Source organism: Phascolarctos cinereus, unplaced genomic scaffold, assembly GCF_003287225.1.
Source record: "Phascolarctos cinereus isolate Bilbo 61053 unplaced genomic scaffold, phaCin_HiC Scaffold_4;HRSCAF=312, whole genome shotgun sequence".
NCBI lineage: Eukaryota > Metazoa > Chordata > Mammalia > Diprotodontia > Phascolarctidae > Phascolarctos > Phascolarctos cinereus.
In genome coordinates, this window is record NW_027555847.1 from 175,465,654 (window position 1) to 175,490,736 (window position 25,083).

Consider the following 25,083-nt stretch of genomic DNA (forward strand, 5'->3'; position numbering starts at 1 on the left):
GCCATTCCCCAATTGATGGGCATCCTCTCAATTTCCAATTCTTTGCCAGAGGCAGGGTTATCTTTAATGGTCTGTAATGTGGGGTTAGTACCTGTCCTACCTTTATGAGGTTCTTTTGAGGATTAAATGAAAATATAGGTCGAAAGCACTTAGCAGTCTGCAAATGGAAGATGGTAGTGGAAATGATTTGCATGTTCATCATTCTCATTAATATTTCCTTCCATAAAAGCTTGTATTGCTGATAATAACAAATGATGAAAAGCATATGATGAAAGCACCCAGGATTCTCAATATAAACTGTTACCTAGAATCATAAAGTCAATATTATTTATTTTCAACAAACTTATATGTCTCAACACAGGGGTAATAATTTTCTCTGACTTTTTCAGCTTTTCCTGTGTTGATTCTGTGTGACATTTCATAAGAGATTTTATCAGGACTGTTTTCCTAGGTTGCTATTATGTTACTAGCGAGCAAAAAAGAATTAGAAACTCATACTTTAGGTATTGTCAAATGTGAATACATATTTTATACTTAGAAATTTTTGTGTTTATTAACATAAATTATTAGTTATAAAATCCTTCCCAATGAGAATAGTGAGGCAGTATTTTTTGTGATAAATAGATATGCCTTGATGTATCTGACTTGACACATTTGTATATTTGAATTTGTTTGGAAAGTTAATTATATTCTTGGCGTGGTGGGAACAAAACACTTGTAGTCCCTGTTGCTTAGGAAGCTGGGATTGGTGAGCCTTGAGTTTCAGGAGTTCTGAGTTTCAATAAGGCTAAAGCTGATGGAGTATGTACACTAAATCTTTTTTTGTTGGGGGAAATTTTGTTTTCATTTTGTTTTCCTATTTTAAATTCATCTACTTTACATTTTTAGAAAAATGTTTTTTAATCAGGAAATTTCTACTATTTTGTAATAAGGTTAATAATAGTAATAGCTAACATTTCTATGTTACATGGTAGTCACTGTGCTAAGTGCTTTGCAATTATTTAAATAATTTGATCCTCACAACAACCTTGGGAGGTAGTTGTTATTACTATCCCCATTTTACAGATGAGAAAACTGAGGCAAACAGACTAAGTGACTTGTGCAGGATCACACAATAAATATCTGAGGTCATATTTGAACTCAGATCTTCCTGACTCCAGGCCTGACACTCTACTGTGGTGGTTAGATAGAGCCTATGAGATCATGAGCTTTTGTAGAATATGCTGATAAATCAGAGTTCAGAACTACTGATGTCTCAGAAATGTGAGTTTGTATTTCAGGTGTTTCACACACCCAACAGATCTTTGCCCACACATTTTCAAGCTCATTTTAGACAAGAGCATTTGATTTGGATGCACTTGTGAAACACCAAAATGATTATTGATCACTTATTACAAATGGAAATCTTTTAAGGTATCGTCAACTAAAACAGCAATGGGAAATCAAGTCAGAGGAGACAGAATTGTTACTCACTAAGCTTCAGCACAGTTCATACCACAAACAGCAAGAAGAACTGGATGCTCTTAGGAAAACAATTGGTAAGATGAGATTTTATATGTTACTTTGTTTCTGTTGACGGTCTTTCCCTTTTGTTCAAGTTGTTCAATCATTTCAGTCATGGCCATCTCTTTGTCACCCCATTTGGGATTTTCTTGGCACAGATACTGGAGTGATTTGCCATTTCTTTCTCCAGCTCATTTTCCAGATGAGAAAACCAAGGCAAACAGAATGACTTGCCCAGGGTCACACAGCTAGTAAGTGTCCGAGGCCAAACTTGAACTCAGGTCTTCTCCTGACTCTAGACCAGGCGCTTAATCCAGTGAGCTTGAATTTATATAAAACAAATGAGGTTTTCTTCAAGATTTAAAAGATGAAATTTTAATTTACAGTGACAGCAGTGTTAATAATAATTAATTTTAAATATTCATTTAATTTTCAGAACCTAAAATTTGCTCTCATGATTATCTCTCCCTTGTCTGAACAAGCTGGGTTAACTTTTAGATTGAGTTTAGGTGTACTTGGTAGTGTATTCATATGTTTAAAATAAAATCTTTTCTTGGGTGCAAACACTACACTTAATTGTATAATATCCTTCCTTTTCTCCCATCTCTCCACCCTGCTATTAATTTTGAGGTGAGGTAGAGATAAATCATGCCAACAATTGGCTCTCAAGGTTATGTGGACAGCCTGGACTCAGGTCTATTTGAAATTTTTATCCCTCTTTTCTTTTGAGTTTGTAAGCTCCTTGAGCGCGGGAACCATTTTCACTTGGTGCTTGTATCTGCAGAGCCTAGCACACTGTCTTGCCCACAGTTGGTGCTTGATATATGCTTTCTGAGTGAGTGAACTCACCCAGAGTCGAAGCTGGCACGTTGATCTGAGATCAAAGGTCTAGATTCTAGACCTTTCCCTTGCACGTAGTTTTATCTAGAGCACTCTGTCTTTAGTGAATAAATAGATGTGTGTCCTCATTTTAAAACCAGGGGAAGAAAATCTGCTGCTCTCTGTCTCAGCTGTTCTAAAAGACGCATCTGCAGTCTCCCTGGTGGTATTTAGGGGAAGATAAGAATATACAGGGAGAACATTTTTTAAATGCCTTCAACCTTGTCCCTCCTCTACAAAGTTCTGCTCTGTATCTTGTACTGTGGAGCTGATCCCCTGGTGCCTGAAGCCTCTGTCAGCATAGTACAAGTGTGACAGGCTCAACTGAGCTGAAAAGGCTTCTAGTCCAATGTTGGACTAGTGATAGATCCTGTCTGAGGATGAGCTTTGTGAAATTCAGAGCTGCTTTCTACCAGATTTCCTTCCTTCCTCTCTTCCTCCCTTCCTCCCTTCCTTCCTTCCTCACAGCAACTCATAGGACAATCTACTAAGTTTTGGAGGGGCTGCAATCTGCATTGGTACAAGGAGTTGTCACACTGATCAAATCATTTGTCATTCAGTGTTGAGATGAAGGGAAATACATTCATGTTAATCAGTCAACAAGCATTTGTTTAGTACCTCTTCTGTGTCGGGCTGTGCCAAGTGATGATGATGATGCAAAGAAAAGGAAAACATGGGTCCTGCTCTCATTGAGCTCACGTGCTAATGGGTGAGGGAAGGCACTAGCGATGAAAGAGACTGAGAAGTACCTCCTGCATATAGTGGGATTTAAGCTGAGTCTAGAAGGAAACCAGAGAAACCAAGAGGTGGAGGCGAGGAGGAAGACCATCTAGGCATGAGGGGACAATTAGGAAAAGTGATGCTGAAGAGGGTTGCTTTCAGGGATCAGCAAATATGCCAGTATAGCTAGATCATAGAGTATATAGAGGGGAGGAGAAAAGCATAAGAAGAGTGGAAAAGTAGGAAGGGGCCAGGATTTGAAGGGCTTTTAATAATAACTATAAACAACTAGCATTATATAACACTTTAAGCTTTGAAAAACTTGCTTTACAAATATTATTTCATTTGATCCTCGCTGCAACCCTGGGGGGTAGGTACAATTATTATTCTCATTTTATAAATGGGGGAACTAAGGCAGACTGTGGTTAAGTGACTTGCTCAGGGTCAGACAAGTAGTAAGTGACTCAGGTGGAATTTGGACTCAAGTCTTCATGATTCCTGGTCCGACACTTTTATCTACTGCTCCCACTAGCAACCAAATGGAACATTTTATATTTGATCCTGGAGGTAATAGGAAGCCACTGCAATTATAGGGGTGACTTGTTCAGACCTACATTTTAAGAAAATTACCGGTAGCTAAGTGGAGGATTCATTGGAGAGAGAGAGAGAGAGAGAGAGAGTGAGAGTGAGTGTGTGTGTGTGTGTGTGTGTGTGTGTTTGGAGGGGGGTGGTGATTTAAGGCAGGCGGATGGTTTAGAAGGCTAGTGCAGAATTATATTCCAGGGACTTTGAATAATTCAGAGCCCTGGGATGTGTTGGGAAGGAGGAAGTGCAATATTTTTAATGTGTAAAAGTATATTTTCCAATAGGTTTCTTGGGACTTTTACTCTGAATAGAATGCAGTTTCTAAAACATCTCATGCAAGAGGTAGCCTGATGAGACAAATGAACCAAATGATGCGTTTTTACCACTTAAGAGTATTTACTGAGCACTTTTCTCAAAGAGAGCTGTCTTCTTTCCAGTTTAAAGTGATAAGATGCTCAGTTGTATAGCTTGTTCTGACTGGGCAAGAAAATGTTTGAGCTTCCCTCCTTAACCTCACTGTATTTTCTGAATCATTTCTATCTTGTAGAATTCTAAGGGTTGGTGGCATTTTCTAGGTCTGACCCTAATGAATTCCACTTGACTTAAGAGACTTGAGGCATGAGAAGAATCTCTCTACTTTTCATTCACCCTGGCATACATACTCCATTTACCTTGCACTCTGCATTTGGTCTCATCTCCTCTCAATCCCTTGTTGCCTAAGTGCACAAAAAGACAAAGTATTTGAAACAGTTGATTATCGATAATTTGAAATTAGAGTTTTACTAACCTTCAGATATTTCATGTGTCTCTTTTATATGTAGAGATTCTTAACCAGTTAGGAAGGACCAGTGTATTCCACTGGAAAAAGTAATGCCAGTCTTCCCATCTTGAAGCTGGATATTTGAGTTTTTCCTATTTCCATCGTGAACATTTAAAACTGTTATAAACTAATGTATTAAGTGGTTGTCTTTAGAATTGCTAGTCACTATTCTCTACTCTTGATTTAGAGGAAAGTGAGGAAACCCTAAAAAATACAAAGGATACCCAAAAAAAGGCTGAAGAAAAATATGCGGTATTGGAGAACAAAATGAAAAATGCAGAAATTGAGCGAGAGAGAGAACTGAAAGATGCCCAGAAGAAACTTGATTGTGCTAAACAAAAGGCAGATGCTTCTAGTAGGAAGATGAAAGAAAAGCAGCAGGTAATGAATGTTTGATTTTTAATAGCCATTATTGAAAAGGAAACATTTGTTGAAAGAATGTGGTGGGTTAGAAAGTAGAGGGTAGATAGATTTGTTTCTTTCAGTGTTGAAGTTTTTTTATTCTTTAGTTTCCATTAACATGTTAAACCTAAAAGAAGATATCTTCAGAAGTAAGCATCACACTGATCTATGCAATGCCCTATTTTCTGTTTGTTTTTATTTTTGTTTTTTGTCTAGGCGATGGAGTTAAGTGACTTGCCCAGGGTCACACAGCTAGTAAGTGTTATGTGTCTGAGGCTGAATTTGAACTCAGGTCCTCCTGAATCCAGGGCCGGTGCTCTAGCCACTGCACCACCTAGCTGCCCCCCTATTTTCTGAAAGTTATGATAGTACATACTACATAATTATCCATAAAGCTTGCTTGTTTAGGATCAGGCTGAGGTTTAGATGATGGAGTGGAACTCACTTGATTATGCTAGAGAATCAAGAAATAAATTATATTTTTTGAACACAATGTATGTTCAGGGCATTGTGCTAGAGGCTATGGGAGTTAGGGAGATATATATGCCGTAGAACCTGCCTTCTGGAGCTTACATTCTGATCAGAAAAAATATAACGTTGCCAGTTCAAGAGTAAGGTGATAAGCTAACAATCATGATGCCGCATGGCAGAATATGATTAGTTACAAAGTGATGTGTACAGTAAATGTTATGAACTTTGAGGTGGGTGAGCTCATTTAGCATCAGTGGTTTGGTGTGCTTTCATGGTGGAGGTATCTGATGAGTTGGGCTCCAAAGATATAATAATGATAATGGGGAGTCAAGAAAATTTTAAAGATGGAGATGATTAAGGAGGGAAAAAGTATGTTGAGATGTAAGGAACAGGTATTACTTAGGCATATGTGTACCTTGTGACCATTTGAGAAGTATCTTGTGCTTTGGTTCCCTAATCTCATTAATGTGGATATTCCATCGAACTGTGAAGATTGCAACTCCACCACCCGTACAGTTCTTGCTCATGTCTTTGTTTAACACAATTCATAATTCGTGTAGTTGGGCTAGTGGTCTTTTGGCTCTTTTAATGTTTAGGGGTTGCTAGAGTAGCACTTGGACTATCCCTCTGTTTTCTCTCATTTTTGGTTATATGCTGTAGCATGTTTACACTCGTCTTTCTGTTGTGCCTGGTGTCAAAATGCAATTTAAATCTGAGAATGTGATTTTTTTCATCATTCATAGTCATATAGCATCACTGGAAATTTTTTTTTTGCTTTTTGGTGAAGCAGTGGGGGGGTTAAGTGACTTGCCCAGGGTCACACAGCTAATAAGTGTCAAGTGTCTGAGACCGGATTTGAACTCAGGTCCTCCTGATTCCAGGACCAGTGCTCTATCCACTGTGCCACCTAGTGCAGTCGATTGTCACTGCCTCCAAGATTAACTCAGTTCATCCAACTTCATATTGTCATTTGGACAATTTGAGTTTTTCAGCTACTTTATTTTAGCAGCATGAATGATAAATAGGCTGATTTCCCTGGAAAGATTTGAGGTTTATTGGAAGAGTACCTGTAATGTTTCAAGGCTTGATGTATTTGATGTGTTATTTGAAAACACTTGAAGAACCTTGCCATTTATAGAGAATCCTTAGTTGCAATGATCTACGATGTTTTAGTGTATGAGGACCTCATTTTAATGTAAAAAAAAACTGATTTGAAGACCACATGATAATTTTAGAAAATTATCTCTGGAAGTCTGCCTATTCTTTTCTTTTCTTTTCTTTTTTTTTTGGCAATTGGGGTTAAGTGACTTGCCCAGGGTCACACAGCTACTAAATGTCAAGTGTTTGGTCTGAGGTCAGAGTTGAACTCAGGTCCTCCTGACTTCAGGGCCAATGCTGTATTCACTGCGCCACCTAGCTGCCCCTTATGTTTTTCATAAAGGAGAATCTCATTGTATATGTAGACCATTGTCAGTTTTATGGTGATAAGGAAGGAATCACATGAATTTATAGTGAATGTCTTTTCAGTTGCCTTTTTTTTTTTTTGGGTAGAATTTGCTGTGTTCTCCAATCCAGGTCCCTCTCCCTCAGGGCTTCTAGGAGTTTCAAAATTAAGCAGATTTACTCTCTTAGGAACTGGGAGCATGCTTTCTGGAGGTCTGATCTAGAAAGTGCTATTCCAGGTGGGGATAATTGGGACAATGACAGGGCACTTGGCCAGATGGCTGATGGGATGTGAATGGGATGTGAAATAAGGAAGTTGGAAGAAGAATTGTGGTAAAGGATATTATCCCTGAAAAGCAGGATCAGAAAAGAAAATGGTTGGTCATATTGTCAGAGAAAGGGGTAGCTGCTGGATTGCCTATCAGTTTCTTCCGTTCTTTTTTCCTTCCTTTCTTTTATAAATGTAGAGTCATGCACAACATATTTCCATATTAGTCATGTTGTGAAAGAAATAGAGACAAAAAAATTTTTTAAAAAGTTTTCAAAAGAAAGTGTGCTTTGATCTGCATTCAAACTTCATCATTTCTTTCTCTGGAAGCAGATAGTATTTTTCATTATAAGTCCTTCACGCTTGTCTTGGATCATTGTATTTCTGACAATAGCCAAGTCATTCACAGTTGATCATTGTACGATATTGCTGTTACTGTGTACAGTGTTCTCCTGGTTCACTTTGCATCAGTTTATTGAAGTCTTTCCAGGTTTTTCTGAAAGCATCCTTCTCGTCATTTCTTAAAGCACACACTAGTATTCCATCACGATTGTATACCACAACTTATTCAGCCATTCCCTGATTGATTGCCAACAGTTTTGGTGGCATTTTTATAATGTCTGGGAAATTCTGAAAGGTCCCCTGTACCTTTGTGTGTCCTTGTGGCAAATGTAGGGGAAGACTCAGACAAGAGGTGTATACATGGGTCTGTGTTGTTGGAGAGAATGCCCACCACAATGACATCTCAGGTTACTTAAGCATTGGAGAAGTTTTTAAACAAATGTTTTTTGATTCCTTTTTCTTCCTTATATCATCACTCCTGAGGTAAGTACCTTTTCCCCCACAGAACCCAGCCAGGAATTAAAGAAATCCGGCTAAGCAAAACATGCACACCATTGGCATGTGTGTGACAGACAAGGTGCCATTCACGGGCATTGTTGCCATTGTCTCTGGGCTGAGAATAGGATAGTGTCTCCCACTTTCTGTCTTCTGAAGGCGAGGTGATGGCAATGTAGATTTTTCAGTGTGGTTTTCCTTACCTTCTCATGCCATTGTTTGGATTCTTTTCTTCTTCAGGTTTATTTTTCCACTCACTTTCTCTCCTTGTATGGAAAGCTGCCTTGGAATCTTTCACTTTTCTCTTTGGTGATGTTTTGGAAATGTGTGTATGTCACTCTGGTGATACTTTTGGCCGTAATGACTCTATGTGGCTAAGGGATTGAGTTTTGCTAGTGGAGGTAGATTTGAGATTCTTTGGACCCTGTTAGACTGCTTTGTGTTGGTTAGACTTCCCTAAAAAATTGTTGAAAGATTATGGATACAAAACTGGAAGGGACATTGAACACATTTAGTCTAACCTTATTTTATGGATGCTGAAACTGAGGCCCACAGAGGTTAAGGGACTAGCTTGAGGTCTTACAGGTAATAATTAGCATTTCCCATTTTAAAATTCACTTTCTTTGACCCTAAATCCAATGCTTTTTTCTCTCTATCATGCTGTCTTTGTAGTCACTGTCTTTACTTTTTTTTTCCATCTGCATAAATGACAGTGTAGTATATTTGTATTGCTCCATTGTTCATACTACTCTTTCATCCTGATCTAAACTTTTTAAAAGATTTGCCGACAACTTAACTTTATTTCTTTTTCTACCTGCGTAACTAATATTCTGAATACGTCTTTACATAGCTTGATTTTGTACATAAACTGAAGCACAAGCATTATCTACTGGAACACATGTAGTTCTTGAAAAAGAAGAAAACTGAGATCTTAAATACTAACTTTTCTTGCAGGTTGTGTGTAATCTTGGTCAAGAATTTAGCTCCACTGCATATATCTTGTTTTATATGTAAAGTAGAAAGATAGAATATCTTTCCTTTCTGGAAGAAATGTTGAGAGAGAAAAGGAAATCACTTTAAAAAACATGTATCCCTAATTTATTTTCTGTCTTCCTTCATCCTCCCAAAGAAGCATTCACTTTAGTGCATTAACACATTTTGCCATGAATTAGTAACTAGCTTTAATTGTAGGTACATAAAGGTCATCCTGCTTTTTATATTGTCCTTAAGGTACCACTCACTACTTCTGTAAATCCGTATGTATTTTTTTTTTTAATAGGAAGTTGAAGCTATCAATCTGGAGCTAGAAGAACTCAAGAGAGAGCAGGGTACCTACAAACAACAATTTGAGGCTGTAAAGGAAGCCATCAAATCGTATGAAGAACAGATTGGTGTCATGGCATCAGAGGTGGCTAAGAGTAAGGTGGGTCTGATTCATTCAGCAAACATGACGCTCTTGCCCTCCAGTGTGTTTGGCTAGTTATGAGGAGAGATAAAAAAAATGAGCACGACAAGGTCCTTACCCTTAAGGAGTTTATAATCTAGGAAGTCGGTGTGATAAAATATGCATACAGATAACATAACATATAATACAGGAGAAGCACAAATACTAAGAGTTCAGGTGAGTGTGATGCCTTCTGTCCTGAAGGGTCTGAGATAGCTTTAGAGAAGAAATAGCATTTGACTTGGGCCTTGAAGGAGGGGTAGGATTTCATCATGTAGAAATTGCGGGTGGGGAAAGTACCAAATGCATAGGGAATTGTGTTAACAAAGATTCCAGAGTGTAGAAGATCAGAAACAGTTTGGGGAATGGGGATTAATTTGGATTGGCTGATGAGCATAAAGAATATTAATGATTAAATTGGAGAAGTCGTAAAGGCTAATAATAGTGTAATAGTTGTTTATGAAGTGACATGAGAATGGCTAAAATTAGCTTAGATGAGATTATCAATTGCCGTCTTATGGCTAGTTTCAATTTCTTCCCTGTCACTTAGTCTTTGATGAGAATTTTAGAGAAATTGTAGGTTATTGATCGGGAAATATTTTTAGTATATTGGCTCTAAATGCTAACCTGTTGTTTCTTAGTTAACCTTACTAGACAAATAAGTAAATCCAGGTAAACAGTGAAGGAATGAGTTTTTGCTCTTGAATGTTAAATAAGTTTAAGTATTTGTACCATTGGCTTAATATTCTCCGTCATCTCGCAGATAATTTTAAAAAAGAACATAGTCATTTCTTTATTATTTGAGACAGGGTCCATATGTCACCCTAAAACTCTGAGGAAAAATTTAAGACCTATTTTGGAGAAGTTTTATGCAGATGAAAAAGAAATACCCCCAAACAGGTTAAGTTAGTGGGCTAATATAAAAAATTAAAGTTGATGTATCAGTTTGTCTCATTATCATTTGCTTTGTGGAGGTTTTTTCCCTGTTTAAATTATGAACAAATGGAAAGTTTCTGGATCTAAGAAATTTCTTCCAGATAAAAGTCTGAGTATGAGTTTAATTGTATAAAAAAAATAGCGAGATGCTAGGAATATATGTTCATTACAGGAATTCTTGCAGTGATAGTTTAGTTTCCTGGACGTCTGTGTTTTGTTTTTTTTTTAAAGCTGGGTTAAAAAAGTCAACAGTTTATTTTAGTAGATATTGTCTAACAGGAATCAGTGAAGAAAGCCCAAGAAGAGCTGACCAAGCAAAAAGAAGTGATTGCATCCCAAGATAATATAATTAAAGCTAAATATACAGAAGTGGCAAAACACAAGGAGCAAAATAATAATTCCCAGCTTAAAATTAAAGAGCTAGATCACAATATCAGCAAACGTAAGCAGGAGGCTGAAGATGCAGCCTCAAAGGTATGTTCATTTCCTGTTTACTTTTGATGGTCACATGGTTTACTCTGCCTAAAGCTCTTCTCCTTAGTCTACTTTTGAAGTTTAGTTCAGTTTCACATTTTGCTCAGGGTAACAGCTGTTTAATTGAGCTATAAATCTTTCCTCAACTGCTTGAGTAATTTAAAATATATTGTTAAATATTTTTTAAAAATAATTTTTTCCAATTGTGGTACTGACAAACATGTTTTTGTTATAATAAGTATAACCAATTGGTTTAACATTGATATTTTAATTTTTAAGTTAATAAAAAACACTTAATTGGGAAATATTGGTCAGTAGCCTTAGCCTTGTACTGATCAACAGTACATCTTAAAATGAATACCTTTTATCTTTGTACATATTAAGTACTTAAATAGTTTTTGATTTTGTTAAAGATTTGTGTGTAACCACACACATCTACATAAGAAGATAATTAAATTAGGGAGTCAGTTCGATGTAGTAGATAAAGAACTGGCCTAGGATCCAGGAAGACCTGGGTTCAAGTGTACCCTCTGATGCATCCTGGCTGTGTGATCCTGGGCAGGTCACTTAACCTCTTGGTGTCCTAGGCAACTCACTAAGACTTTTAAGTGACAGAAAAGGGTTCCTCCTTGCATTGATAGAAGAAGTTTCCTCATTTTGGGAGTTCCTTATCTCAGTGAAAGTGCAGATCTAGTCCTTATCTCTAAATAAGAGTAGAGGAAAAAAATGACACAGGTCCACATACCTCTGTGTTCTCTATGTTCTCCTGGATGTATTCCTTTGGTATCTATTCAACCTGAAAAGCAACCTTAAGAATTTGTCCAATTACTTTTGAAAAAACAAATGAAGAAATGGAAGTGTAGAGTGTTTAAGTGACTTGCCAAAGGTCACACTTTTTTTCAGAAGTGGTCTTCTGAAATTTTTTTCCAGGTCACTTTCTTTTCATTTCCTGTCATTTTGTCTACCCCACCAAGGAAAATCATAGTTGAAATACTTTAATTATGCTGTGGATAATATTTTTTAAAAATGAATAATTGTGTGGCATTTCCATAGGCTCTGAAGTCAGAGATATACTCTGGAATAAGTATTCCAGAAAGCAATCTGCAGGGACTCTCATTCTGCTAAAAGTAGTCTTACAAATGCTTAACTTGCTGTGATATGTGAAAGCAATTGATTTCCAGAATAAATCTAGATCACTATCTTCCTCCAAATCTTGTTTACTAAATAACTTTATATTTTAAAATATGTTTTATTCATATCTTTTTGGTTTTTTAAATTATCCACATTTACCAGTTTATCCCTCCCCTAACAACCATCCCTTATAACAAAAAATAGAAAAAAAGCCAATTCAGCGAAACTAACCAATATATGAAAAAAAAATTGGCATGTTCTACACTTATTGTTTGTTCCTTACTTTTGCAAAGAAGGGAGGAGGTGCCATTTCATCATCTCTTTTCAGGTGCCAGGTTTGGTCATTAATATTTCGATTGCTTTGTTGTTGTCCTTTCTAATTACTTTGACATAATCATTGCATATATTCTTTTTCTAGTTCTGCTTACTTCATCTTGCCTTAGTTTATATGTTGTTTCATACTCTTCTCTGTCAGTCATATTCATTGTTTCTTATGTCAGTAATATTCTCTGTGCCACATTTTGTTTAGCCATTTCCCAGTCAATGGACTTCCTCCCTCCCTCCCTCCCAGTTCTTTATGATTACAAAAATGTTTGGTGCAAATATTTTTTTCCTATGTAGAGGTGGAATCTCTGGGTCAAAGGACATGGTAATTTAATTTGCTTACTCTATAATAAAGAGTCCCTGAATATCTAAGATATCAGTTGCTATTTATCTCCAGGTATCCAAAATGATGAAAAATTATGAATGGATAAATTCAGAGAAACACCTCTTTGGCAAGCCTGATACTGCTTATGATTTTAAAACTAATAATCCAAAGGAAGCAGGTCAGAGGCTACAAAAATTAGAAGAGAAAAAGGAGAAACTGGGAAGAAATGTCAACATGAGAGCTATGAACATGCTGACAGAGGCAGAAGAGCGGGTAAATATCTTTGATCTTTACATTTAATTACTTGAACAAGGAAAGCTGCCTGGGGAGCATCACGTGGCCCTTGAGTGAGTGGAATGCTTACCACTTCTATCTCATTCTTTTTTTCTCTATATCTTTTTTTTCCCTTCTGTGTTTTCTTTTTATTTTACTCTGCCGTTTGTTGAACATTTTCTTCTCTTCTACTTTTATTTTAGGCCTACATGTTTTTTGCACGTATCCATGGTTTAATCTAGATGATGGCACTTAATTATGTACGCTGTTGATTTTTGCCCTGGGATAAATAACTTGCTTGCCTTTGTTTCAGTTAATGTAAAAGATAAATTTGTAGATTGTTAAATTATAGCAACGCATGCATTTCTCATCTTTTCCCTAGTGAAATAAGATTAACATAATAAATATTTCATTTTTTGTTTTACATTTATTTTAGATTTTATCTTCCTGAATTCCATGAGTTTGAAACATGCCTAGCAATTTTTCAGAACCCCCAGCTATATCAGCTATAGGAAATATAGCTAATGACATGAACATGACATTTTTTAATATAAGATAGGTATCACAAAACTTGGTGGGAGAGTACTCATGCAGTTGAAGAGGGAGTGTTACTCAGAAGAAAAAGCTGAAAAAGAAGCAAAGGAAAAATACCATGATACAAAAAAGAATCTCTGAATCTGAGAGTAGAAGCAGGGAAGAAAGCATTTAAATTAGGCTAAAAGGGAAAACAAAAACACTGTGTGTGTGTGTGTGTGTGTGTGTATCTGTGAGTCTCTGTGTGTCTGTGTCTTTGTCTATGTGTCTGTCTGTATGTGTAGAAAGAGAGAGAGCATGCATACAGACATCCTGTTCAGATGTCTTAACATGAATGATACTTTCTCATGGTGATTATAAAATTGTCCTCAGCCATCTTGAAAATCTTCTAGGAGTCTTACAAAATGTTGCAGTTACTTAGCTTTCTGAGCTCAGTCTTTTCCATCTCAGAAGACAGGAAGTTACAGAGGGGTACCATTATTCCATATCTGAGTCTTACCGTCGAGGAAGAACTTGATGCTAATATGGGAGTGATATGAACCTTGGGAGAAAGTGATCATGTCCTTGCTAGTGTAGGGAATAGAAGCACTGGGATATGTAGGCTAGACTTTAGGGAAGGAGATCTCTATTAAATTCAGAGGAAAGAGATGACCCTATGGCTAGCTATTTTAAAAAGAGAATGAAGTTCTGGTGATGAGAGAGTCTGAAAAACTGAAACTGCTATAACTTAAAATTCCTTGAATACTTCAATATTTGTATTGTTATAAGACTACCAGATAATACAGATGGCATAGTCTTTCTTTGATAGGAGGTCACATTTCATTGCTACTCTTGTTTTTGGTTTTTGCAATAGGACTTCAGGAAGTTAGCTTGTTTGGGAGTGGAAATAGCTTCCAGCAAATAATTAAAACTTCAAGCACATGCTAGAAAGTGAGAGGAAGCCTTAATGATTTTTTGATGCATGTGTAAATATGGTAAGATGCCAGTACTTAATATATCACAGTACTACCAAAACATACCGACTGTTACTTTGCCAATTCCTTTTTTCCCTGTTAGTATAATGACTTGATGAAGAAGAAAAGAATTGTGGAAAATGACAAATCCAAAATTCTTGCAACCATTGAAGACCTTGACCAGAAGAAAAACCAGGCCCTAAAAATTGCTTGGCAAAAGGTATTTTGATTCTGCTTATGTTATATAGATGTGAAAAGGATACAGAATATTCTCATATGCCCATGCTAATGGGATGCTAAAGGGATCAGTGATAGGAGTAATTTGAGACTGTATGATGACAACCTCAGATATTCTCAAATGTGTCTAACTCTTTGGACCTAGACAAGTGGTGATATGTCCCTCTACTATTGTCTCCCGTCGTCTCTTCTTTAATTCTAATCAGGTTATGCTGGTTCCCCACTTTTGGTTGACTAGCTCTCTCTTGAATTATTTTTTACTTCCTACCTTACCTCTTCTATCGGCATGCTCTCCTCCCACATCTTCCTTATAGCTGCGAACATGTAACCAAAATTGCATAGGAGTGATGAAAGGTTGCCCAACTTTTTAGGACTAAGAAGTGTTTAGACTTCTTTTTTAATGTTTGTGGAAATCTACTGAACGGAATTCTGTGACTATGTGGAGGGAAAGGGATTCTGGGGACAGAAGGGAAGGTGAAGGGAGATATGTTGGAAGGGTTATTGTGATTGATATGGACAGGTTTGGAGATGGAGGAAAGCTGCGAAGATATCTGCTGTGATTTCATATATAGTGCCCCAAAACAAATGTGAATCAGAAGACAGCGTTGTTTGGTGAGTAAGATTGTATTATAGAAAGAACATTGACCTAGAAATAAGAAGGTCCTGCTAGTAAGTGGCAATGTGGTCTTAGGAAAATCATTTCACCTCCAATGGCCCTCATTTTATCACTGTTAAATGAAGAGTTTGGACCAGATGTTTTTAAAGGTCCCTTGACTTTTTTAATCCTATCATCCACTTGAGAGGCACTGTGGCATAGTGGATAAAAAACTCTGGAGTCGGGAAGTCTTGGGTTCAAGTAACTTCTCTAACATATATTTGCTTTGTGATGCTGGACAAAACTTTTAACCTCTGAGTACCCCAGAGAACTCTGGAAGGCTATAAGTTACAGAAGAACCAAGGGGTTAAAGATTTCAAGAAAAGAAGGCAGTGTGCAGTTGTTATGCATAAGGTTGAGATCAGTGTAGAAGAAAGTGAATTCAGATCAGAAGTAATGACTTGATAGAGTACTGAAGGGTAAGTAGGTTTAGGAGGGATAAGGGAAGATGGAATAATACATTATTTTCACACTGAAGGCTGTCAGAGATTTTGACCATGGAATGGAAGGGAGCACAAAATGTTGAGATTAAGAGTGTGTCCATCTGACATTTTAAGGAGGTCAAAAAAACTAAAAAATTGAGGTTATGTCATTTGAAGGAGTATCAACATGAATATTGAAGTTCTCTAGTATAAAGTCAGGAATTGGGGAGGAGGGAAAGACAGTGAACTAGGTACTAAACTTGAGAAAGGAGGAGAATGACCTGGGGGGCTGGGAGACAACATTTGCCATGATTTGTACTGGGTGATAAATTAAGAGTCAACTTCATGGGAGGAGAGGTTGTAGAACAATAATGGTAAAGAAAGGATGGAGATGGCAGTGGAGAATAAGGAATGTTCTGACTCCTGTACCAGAACCAGTGTGACCTGGGGGAGATGGCAGATATGAGAGAAGATGTATGCAGTGCTGGAGCAAATGACCAAGAATTCAATGTGGGGGACACCATGTGTCTGAATGCAAATAGATGGAAAGAGTGTACGTGGTAGACGTCCAAAATGAAGGGAAGTTTGTTAGTTATCAGAGGGAATTCTAGAAGGCATGGTGGAGGAGGTGAACAGAATTGGAGTGGAGCATGGAAAGAATAGGGTTGAGGAGGATGGGAATGAGAGAATAGAGGTTTGGGGGGTAGTTTTAGGTAGTAAGGGAGAATAGTGGGTGTCGTGATGATCAGTGATGCAGTGTCAAGAAAGGAGGAAAATGTTTGTGAGATTTTGGGGGCAGAACTTACTGAACTTGGCAACTGATTAGATATGGGGGGGGGAGAGGGAAAACTGTTAAAAATGACTGGGGTTGTTGTTAGTGGTATCAGTTATAGAAATGGAAGTTGAGAAGAAAATGGAGTGGGAAAGATGGTGATGGTTTCATTTTTGGACATGTTAAATTTGAGGAGATAGTGGGACATCTGTAAGGAGATGTCCTGATAGCAGCTGGAGATATGGGACTAGAACTCAGGGGAGACATTGGGAGTTAGACATAAGATCATTGGTATAGAGATGATAATTGAACTCCTGGAGCTTGCCATGGCAAATGCCATGTAGATAATCTTCAGTGTGACTAGGGTACCTGCATCTAAGTTTACCTGATATCTGTCTTTTGTGAAGTGAAATGAGGACCATTAATGAACAAGGAAATCTTTCCCTAAGCAAGTATGGATTAATTTTCTCTATAACATCTGAAGCTGTTAGGAAAGATTTAAAATTCTTAAACAGAATTGTCTTTGTTTTTTGTTAGCATCTAACTGTGGTCTACTTTAGCAAGACTTGGGCTTATTCTCTCACTTACTGTAGCTAATTTTGGTAAAATCCGTGAATACTATGGTAATTTTCTTAGTGAGTGGTTTCACAGAAATACTGACAATGAACTCACCCCCCCCCAATTGTATTTGCTTTAATTTCTTTATTTTGAAAAAGACAAGGATTTAGAGCTAGAGAATGTATTTACTGTCCTTACTTTAATTGGTAGCTCGGTTGGTTTCACTGAGCTAATTTACACTAAGTAGAATGTAGCTGCTGAATTTCATTCTGTATGATTTTTAGTAGCCTTTTGGTCAACATTTTACTGTTCTCATGTCAAGGTGAACAAGGACTTTGGTTCAATTTTCTCCACTCTCCTGCCGGGTGCTAATGCTATGCTTGCACCACCAGAGGGACAAAGTTTTTTGGATGGTTTGGAGTTTAAGGTTGCCTTGGGAAATACTTGGAAAGAAAATCTAACTGAACTTAGTGGAGGACAGAGGTAAGAGTTTTTCCCCTTCTTTTGTAATTTTTTTTTCCATTATAAATTTAACACTCAGATACAGAAACATCACATGGAATGAAGCCTCAATTAAAACTGGAAAATCTGAACTATTTACATTTTGATTTTTAAAATAGAGAAGAAAAGAATTGAAAGGAAACTTTAAAAATAATAACAATAACAGCATATTAACTGTATTTACTTCTAAATTCTTTTATGTGTACTTTATGTATTGACGTACGAAAATATACTGAGCCAGTGTTTTGTAGTAACATTTTCCTTCTTTTCTCCTTTAAAATTTTTTTTGTCACGTCATAGCTTTACATTTGAATGTCATTTTACTTGTCTTTGAATATTCTACCTATAGATATGTTACATATTATTTTTAATTTTTGTAAGTTATATTTAAAATTCCTACATATCTTCCTTAAATTTTGAATATGAGTTAAGGTTATTACTTTAAAATACTTAATATATTTGATAAAAATAAGAGGAGTGATTGAATTATTGCTTATTTGTATTAGCTTCTTTTTTCAGACAGTGGTATCTCAGCTGTGTGAGAGATAGTAGAGTTAGGGAACCAGAGACAATTAGTGGTTCCTACTATAACTTTCAACTCTCAGAAAAAGGATATATTTTTGTACTAGCTGTACCAAAATAAAATCTATGAAATGGGGTTTGATAACCCAGAGCACAAGCAATCTGCATAAAGTAATACCTATTTGAAAGATGGCTCATGGGCCAGTTTTTCCTAGAATCATCAGGAACTGTTGATAGCTGAGAGACTTAGTGATCATCACTCATTCAGTTTTCTTCTCTAAAAACCCTTTTCTTTCCCTAGATACTATTAGGCCATAGCGTCTTGGTTGCTAGTCCTAATCTATGGAATGAATGAAATTTTTCTCAAGGTTTAGAGAACCTTAAAAAAATAAGAATCTTAAGGGAGAAGTAAAAATTCAAGGGCTTTATTCCTTCGCATAGAAATTGAGGCTCACTGACAGCTGTTGATGTGAAAAATGAAATATTAGGCCAGATAACTTTCTTTGAAAATAAAGAACAGTTTGTAAAAACAAAAAGTGGAAAAGAAGAATTTTAATAATCATTAAACTTTGAAATTTGATATTCCAAGAGATCTTGTTGCTACCACTTCCCACCTTTATCATTTGATATAGTGACTTGCCTCCAGCCAACTGCTCTGTTTGTATGAGTACTTGGAGAAAGGCATGTTTTTTTCAGTATTTGAGTAATTTAAAAGAAATCTGATTTAACTATTTTTCTCTTTTTAAAAATAGGTCTTTGGTTGCTTTATCTTTAATATTATCCATGCTTCTCTTCAAACCTGCTCCAATTTACATCCTGGATGAGGTCGACGCGGCCCTTGACCTTTCTCACACCCAGAACATTGGACAGATGCTTCGTACTCATTTCACACATTCCCAGGTGAAACACTCAAATTCACTGAATCTTGAGCAGTAAGTCTGGAGTTTACCTTCCTTCCTTCTTCTTTCCCTTCCTCCCTTCCTTCCTTGTTCCCTCCCTCCTTTTCTCTCTCTCTCTCTTTCTGCAAAAAGTCAGGATTAGAATGTAATAAATGTGATTTTCTTTAGACACATATTCAGAAGTGTTTCACATTATCTGTTTTCTTCTTTTCAGTTTGTTGTTGTGTCCCTGAAGGATGGGATGTTCAACAATGCAAATGTTCTGTTCAAGACCAAATTCGTGGATGGGGTTTCTACAGTGGCCAGATTTACTCAGTGTCAAAATGGAAAGAACGTGTCTTCGCAGCAGAGAGGGGATAAGATAATATCGAAGAGCAGGGGACCTATGTGATGAAACATGGATGTCTGGAAGTGCAGTCATCCATTCCTTACTTTCTTTTGTCTTTTCAATCTTAATGTTAATACCTTGGAATTTGAAGTTGAGTGTCCTGTCTGAAGTATACTTTTACTTGTGTGGAACCAGGGAAACCCACGTTCCATTTCTTGTTTATGCTTTTTTTTATTTTTATGATTCTTTCCTAAACATTTGAAAAAGTGGAGTGTTCCTAGAATCCATCTGTGGTGCTTTTGTATTATAAATAGAACTAAATAACTTAAATGTCAGTGTTTTAAAGCAACCTTTTCTCCTTCTGACATGCTCATCTGTTAAATGAGCAGGGCATGTCTGCTACTTCAAAAGGCCAATAACTTGTTCTTATTCTAATCACTTGACTTGAGTTTTGTCCTTTAAAAAAGAAAATGTAAGTGTATTTTTATGTTTTGATATCATGTGTACCTTTGTGAATATTTTCTTAGCCAAGATTTTCTCTTTTGGAGATACAAGATGTGTTGAGTTCATAGATGCTAAATTCAAGAGCAAACCAGAATCAAGAATAGAGAGAAAACATAGACAGTGAAAGGAAAAAAAAGCTGCTAATGTATGTACTGCTGTAAAATAATTTTTATAAACAAGGAGAAAAGTAGAACAGATTTCTGAAGATTGGAAACAAAGCCTTTTTTATTGTACAGCTATTGTCACTTTTAATGTTTTTTACCTTGTTAATAAACCAAATATGGAAATACGGTTTTCTTAGAATTAAGTGTGAAAAAATAGAATTTGGCCTATAGGAGGCAATCTTACTCTGATTTTCTTACCAATATTTATTTTTGTAACAGAAGAAAGAACTGATATTTACTTTTAGCCTTATTTGTAATTTTTAATAATCTTTTAAGATTTCTTGGTTGGTTTTATTATAAACTTGAACAAAATATTAAGATTTAAAAACTCATTAAGAATGAAGATATATCTAACAAAACAATAGCTTTTTTTTTAAGTGGGAACATCTTTTAGTACATCTAGAAACCTTAGGGCAAAATCAAAGGAGAAGGAAGTGGGAAAGGAAGAAGTATACAACACTTGGCAGAGGAAAGTGAGTGTAGTTGGAATTACTATTAGAATCAGTTGCCTTCTAGAAGCTCCTTTCTCTGTTCTTACCTGGGGGGAAAGACAGAGTTAGAGTTCTCACCCTTAAAGCTAGTATTTAACTCTGTAGGAAACTCTAATAGCATCACTGGCTGATACATTTATTAGCCTGCTTATTATTGATCTGTTTCATTTGTTTAGGCAGGTAAAATTAGGAAATAATGAATACAACTACCTGTAGGATAAGGATCCAGAGTCTACCCTGTTGACATGCCTGAGCAGATTAGGGAAAAACAAGTGTGTCCCAGAAAAAAAAAATTCGAATTGGTTTTGTGATCATTGAGAAAATTTTTAGTTTGTGAAAAGTATATATTTATTTGGAATGGAATTCTATTAGACTTTTCTAGAAAATTTTTTTTCGCATTATTTTGAGCTCAATTCAGTGTAATTCAGAGGTTAAAGGCAAAAGGTTAAAGGCCAAACTTTTGATCTTAAGTGTACAGATCATAGTAGGTTTTTTTTTTATTGGTTAGGCAATGGGGTTAAGTGACTTGCCCAGGGTCGCACAGCTAGTAAGTGTTATGTATCTGAGGCCACAATTGTACTCAGGTCCTCCTGAATCCAGGGTCGGTGCTCTATCCACTGTGCCACCTAGCTGCCCCCCATAGTATTTAAAGTGGCTGCATAAATATAGCTTACTTATGTAATATGAATCTGTGTGGTTGTATGAGAAAACAGAATTCCTTTATCCTAAAACTAAGTTTATAATCATTAATTTTTCTGGTCCCACTTCATGGCAGCTGTACACTCAAAGAGGAAATAGCCAGGCTTCTTCCATTTCTAGTTAGCCTCTCTGAAACTCAGGATACTTATGTGAACAGTTTCTCATTGAAACATTGGATAGATAGCTCCATGCTGTGAACTTGCCTGATTGGCAGGACTTTTCACAAGTGTGTAAGGACTCTGGATTTTAGGTTTGACTTTTTTGCCCTACCTTCTCTAGACTCTTCCCTCTTCCTCCACTTCTATTTTAATTGCCACATCCTATCAATTCTACCTCTGAAATATCTCAAATTCGATCTGTCTTCTATTCTCATCACCCCAGTACAGCCCTCATTACAAGACTATTACAGTAGCTTTAATTTTTTTTTTTTGTGAGGCAGTTGGGGTTAAGTGACTTGCCTGGGGTCACACAGCTAGTAAGTGTTATGTGTCTGAGGCTAGATTTGAACTCGGGTCCTCCTGTAAGATTTTTTTATTATTCTTAAACTAAATTTTATTTTTTTTTCAATCAGCAAAAATCTATCCTCTTTCCTTTTTTCCTCTCCACATTGAGAATGAAAGAAAAAAAAACTTTATAGTCAAGCAGAACAAATTTTTACATTGCCTATGTCTAAAGTATGTGTTTGTGTGTATTTGGTGGGTATTATGTGTGTTTGGGTGTGTGTGTATGTATACATTATATATGTATATACACACATCAATAAATGTATATATGTGTGTACATAAATATATATGTATGTTATATAATATGTGTGTTTGTGTGTATATCCATCTGTATCTGTCTCATTGTTGGTTTAGAAATATGGACTGCAAACTTCCCTTTGGTCTGATTTCTGCTCTAGTTATTCTTTTGCTTTAGACTCTGCGAGAATTTGGAACTGAGATTCCATTCTGCTCTTGGAAGCCCCACCACTACCGCTTGCTTTTGTTTTTTCTTACTTCTTGCTAGCTATGTAGCTCAGGACCTGCCACCACTCCTTACCCCAGAATGCCACCCATGGGTGTGGGTACTTTTCTCAGTTTGCCCTGGATCTGTGATGCAGGCTTGGGTGGTGATTGACAAAAGTTGACAGTTGGCATCTTTCTGTATCCCACATGGGTTTTTAGGCTCCTCTGCTCAGTCTTGGAAACCCCTACCCCACTTGTATTGGTGAACTGCCTCTCTTCCTGTGTCGGGAGTGTTAGATGTGTTCCTGGGCAGACCCTGCCCCTAGTGTCCACACACCTCCCTTTCTGGTTCCGTGGGTTAACCTGGGTTGGAAAAATGACTCCGAAATTTTTTTTTTATTTCCCTGTCAGGATTTGGTCTGATACATTTTCTAGATCTGTTTGGTGGAGTTCGAGGTAGAGGTGTGGAAGGGGAAGAGGGAGTAGTGAGAGCTTGTTCTTTCTGCTACTCTGCTGTGGTGGTCTCATTTGAAAACTATCACGGTAACATTTTAAATAAGCTTCCTACTTCTTTCCTCCTCTCTTTCCTACCCTTCAACTACATATGCTGCCAGATTAATATTTCTGAAGTGCAAGTCTGTTCCAATCCTCCAGTAACTTCAGATTACATGCCAAATAAAATTGAAATGCTTCAGTCTGGAACCTGCGTTTATGGCATTACCTCCCACAACTCCCCATTTTTACTTGTCTAGTCAAACCTTTGCATTTACTCATATCATTCTCTATAACTGGAATGCTCTTCCCTGTTGCCCCCCTTCTTTGTAGCTAAAATTTCTTTCCTTGAAGTGTTCTGTGATTCTGTCTCCCCAAGTAAATAACAATCCTTTCCCCTGTCAACAGGCATTTATTAAATACTTCAAGTGCTTATTATATGTTAGGTAGGGGAAGCACTGTCTTAGGTGCTGGGAGCTTGTAAACTTGACTTATGTTTACAACATATCCCTTTATGTATGTTTCCCATTCCCTCTATGAGATTGTGCACTTTGAAGGCAGGGGCATACCATAGCAACTGTATGGTATTCTGCTCATAGTTGATGTTTAAACTGGAGGGTAGGGACTCTTTTTTTTCCCCTTCTTTGTGTCTCCAGCAATTAGCAAGGGATTAATAAATGCTTGCTGATTATCTCCATTTAAAAGGAAAAAAAGCATATTGCACCTATTTGATTATCCAACATTTAATTTATATCATTTTTGGTGATTGGGGTTGGGGTTTTCTCAAATACATTAACATGTTTTAGACATCTGAGCATACATACATAACTAGCAGTGAGTCTAGAAAGATTTTACATTTAGAAATCTTGTTATACATTCATTTAAACAATAGCTTATATCTTTGAATAAGTGCTAACATCAAGATTACAGTTTTTGATTGTTTCAGAAAACTGGAGCAGCGTGTGTTATACTAAATAATTTGAAAGTCAGAAAAGGTATTTTTTGACTCTATTCCTGTACTTCTGAGCTTTTTGCTTTCAGACTTGCTTTCATGGTAAAGGTTAAAATAATCCAATAGGAAAAGGAGAAAAAGGGATAATAAGAAAGGGACTTTTTATGACCCAAGTAACAAACTTTTTACTTTGAAAACTAGGTCATAGGCTAGTGTTTGTTACCTTCTTAATCACTGGAACCACATCAGACAATACCCAACTGGATTTTTAGTGACTTTTTGCATACCTATACACATCCGCTGGTTAGTATTTTGTATTTGCTATTCTTATCATATGCCACTTTTTGAAGTAGCTTGAATAATTTCATTTACACTGAGTTTATTGGTCACTGATTTCATTGTTATACTACAGGACCCATACAAAAGGACATGAATGATGATTATTAGTTTTAGTTTTCAGGTTCAGATCATCAAATGATATCTTCATTGAGAGAATGTTTACCTTTAGGCAGGAGTGTGCTGGTAAATGTTTAACTATATTTACAGGGGAAATATGCACAACAGACTTTTTAGTTTAATCTGCGTTATTAACATTTTCCCCATCACTTAAGTCTAGATAATTAACAGTACAGTAAATCAAACTCTGGTTTGTAGTGTTTGCCAATTTCTGAGGTGTAAATGGTCACACCAAAAAAATGCAACCATCTGTTCTGGGCCATTTGGTTTCAGCACACCACTATCCATAGGCACACAATGGAGGCAGCTTTTGTTCCTAAGGGAAGGAAAGAAAGCAGCTTGTGAATTATTTTGTCAATTTTGACTAGAATCTACGAGACCTGAGAATCAGTTGAAAGAAAACTTGTTTAGATCGGGGGTGGTAGTGGAGGGGTTGAGTAGGGTAGCTATTTTGAAAGGCTATCACTTGGAAGAGATATACTTGATCATGGCCTCAGATGGCAGAACTGGGTCCATGGACAGAAATTAACGAGGCAGATTGAAGCTTGATGTAAGGGAAAGCTTCTAAATAATTAGATCCAAAAATTGGAATGGGTTGACTTGAAATAATGGTTACTCCATCACTTCCAGCAGAGGCTGAATGACTTTGATCATTACATAGAAGATATTCCTGTTCTTGTATAGGTTGGACTAAATAGAGTTTAGCTTTTCCAAATTTAAGACTTTAGCATCATGTCTGAACATAGAACTGTGGCCTGGGTTTGGCCTCTAAGCCAGGCTGATACATGATCACCAGGTGCAGCTTGATAACACTTCAACTCCCTGCTAAGAATATGTGTGAAGTTTTAGAGAAATCTGAATAAGATCAATAAAGTAAACCTTTACTCTGGTAAACAGTTTGGATATATGTGCATACACATAGATTCCAGGTGGAGGTAAGAAAAGACTTCCTGACAATTAGATTTCTTTGGGAATTAATGGATTTCCTCTTAAGGAAAAGCAATTCTTTTTCCTCTGGACAAATATTTATTGAGGATTTTCTAAAATAGAAATTATGTGAGCTTTGGTTCATAAGTGTTTTATCACTATTTGTTAAAGCAATGACTAGGATTTTTTCCTGAAATTGATTTTTTTAAAATCAAGAGTACCAGGTACTTTGAGT

General features: G+C 36.7%; 1 protein-coding gene across 2 annotated transcripts in view; it reads left to right on the forward strand.

Moving 5' to 3' along the window:
* The window catches only part of SMC2 (structural maintenance of chromosomes 2), a 45,421-nt gene extending 25,414 nt beyond the window's left edge, over positions 1–20,007 (forward strand). For both annotated transcript variants that reach the window (XM_021001849.2, XM_021001848.2), the window contains 9 exons: positions 1,414–1,538; positions 4,695–4,888; positions 9,208–9,351; positions 10,588–10,782; positions 12,635–12,835; positions 14,426–14,542; positions 17,289–17,449; positions 18,742–18,889; positions 19,103–20,007. In XM_021001849.2, the coding sequence (XP_020857508.1) occupies positions 1,414–1,538; positions 4,695–4,888; positions 9,208–9,351; positions 10,588–10,782; positions 12,635–12,835; positions 14,426–14,542; positions 17,289–17,449; positions 18,742–18,889; positions 19,103–19,279 (1,462 nt within the window). In that variant the 3' untranslated portion in view covers positions 19,280–20,007. The remainder of the gene's footprint in view (positions 1–1,413; positions 1,539–4,694; positions 4,889–9,207; positions 9,352–10,587; positions 10,783–12,634; positions 12,836–14,425; positions 14,543–17,288; positions 17,450–18,741; positions 18,890–19,102) is intronic.
* The last annotated feature ends 5,076 nt before the right edge of the window (positions 20,008–25,083 follow it).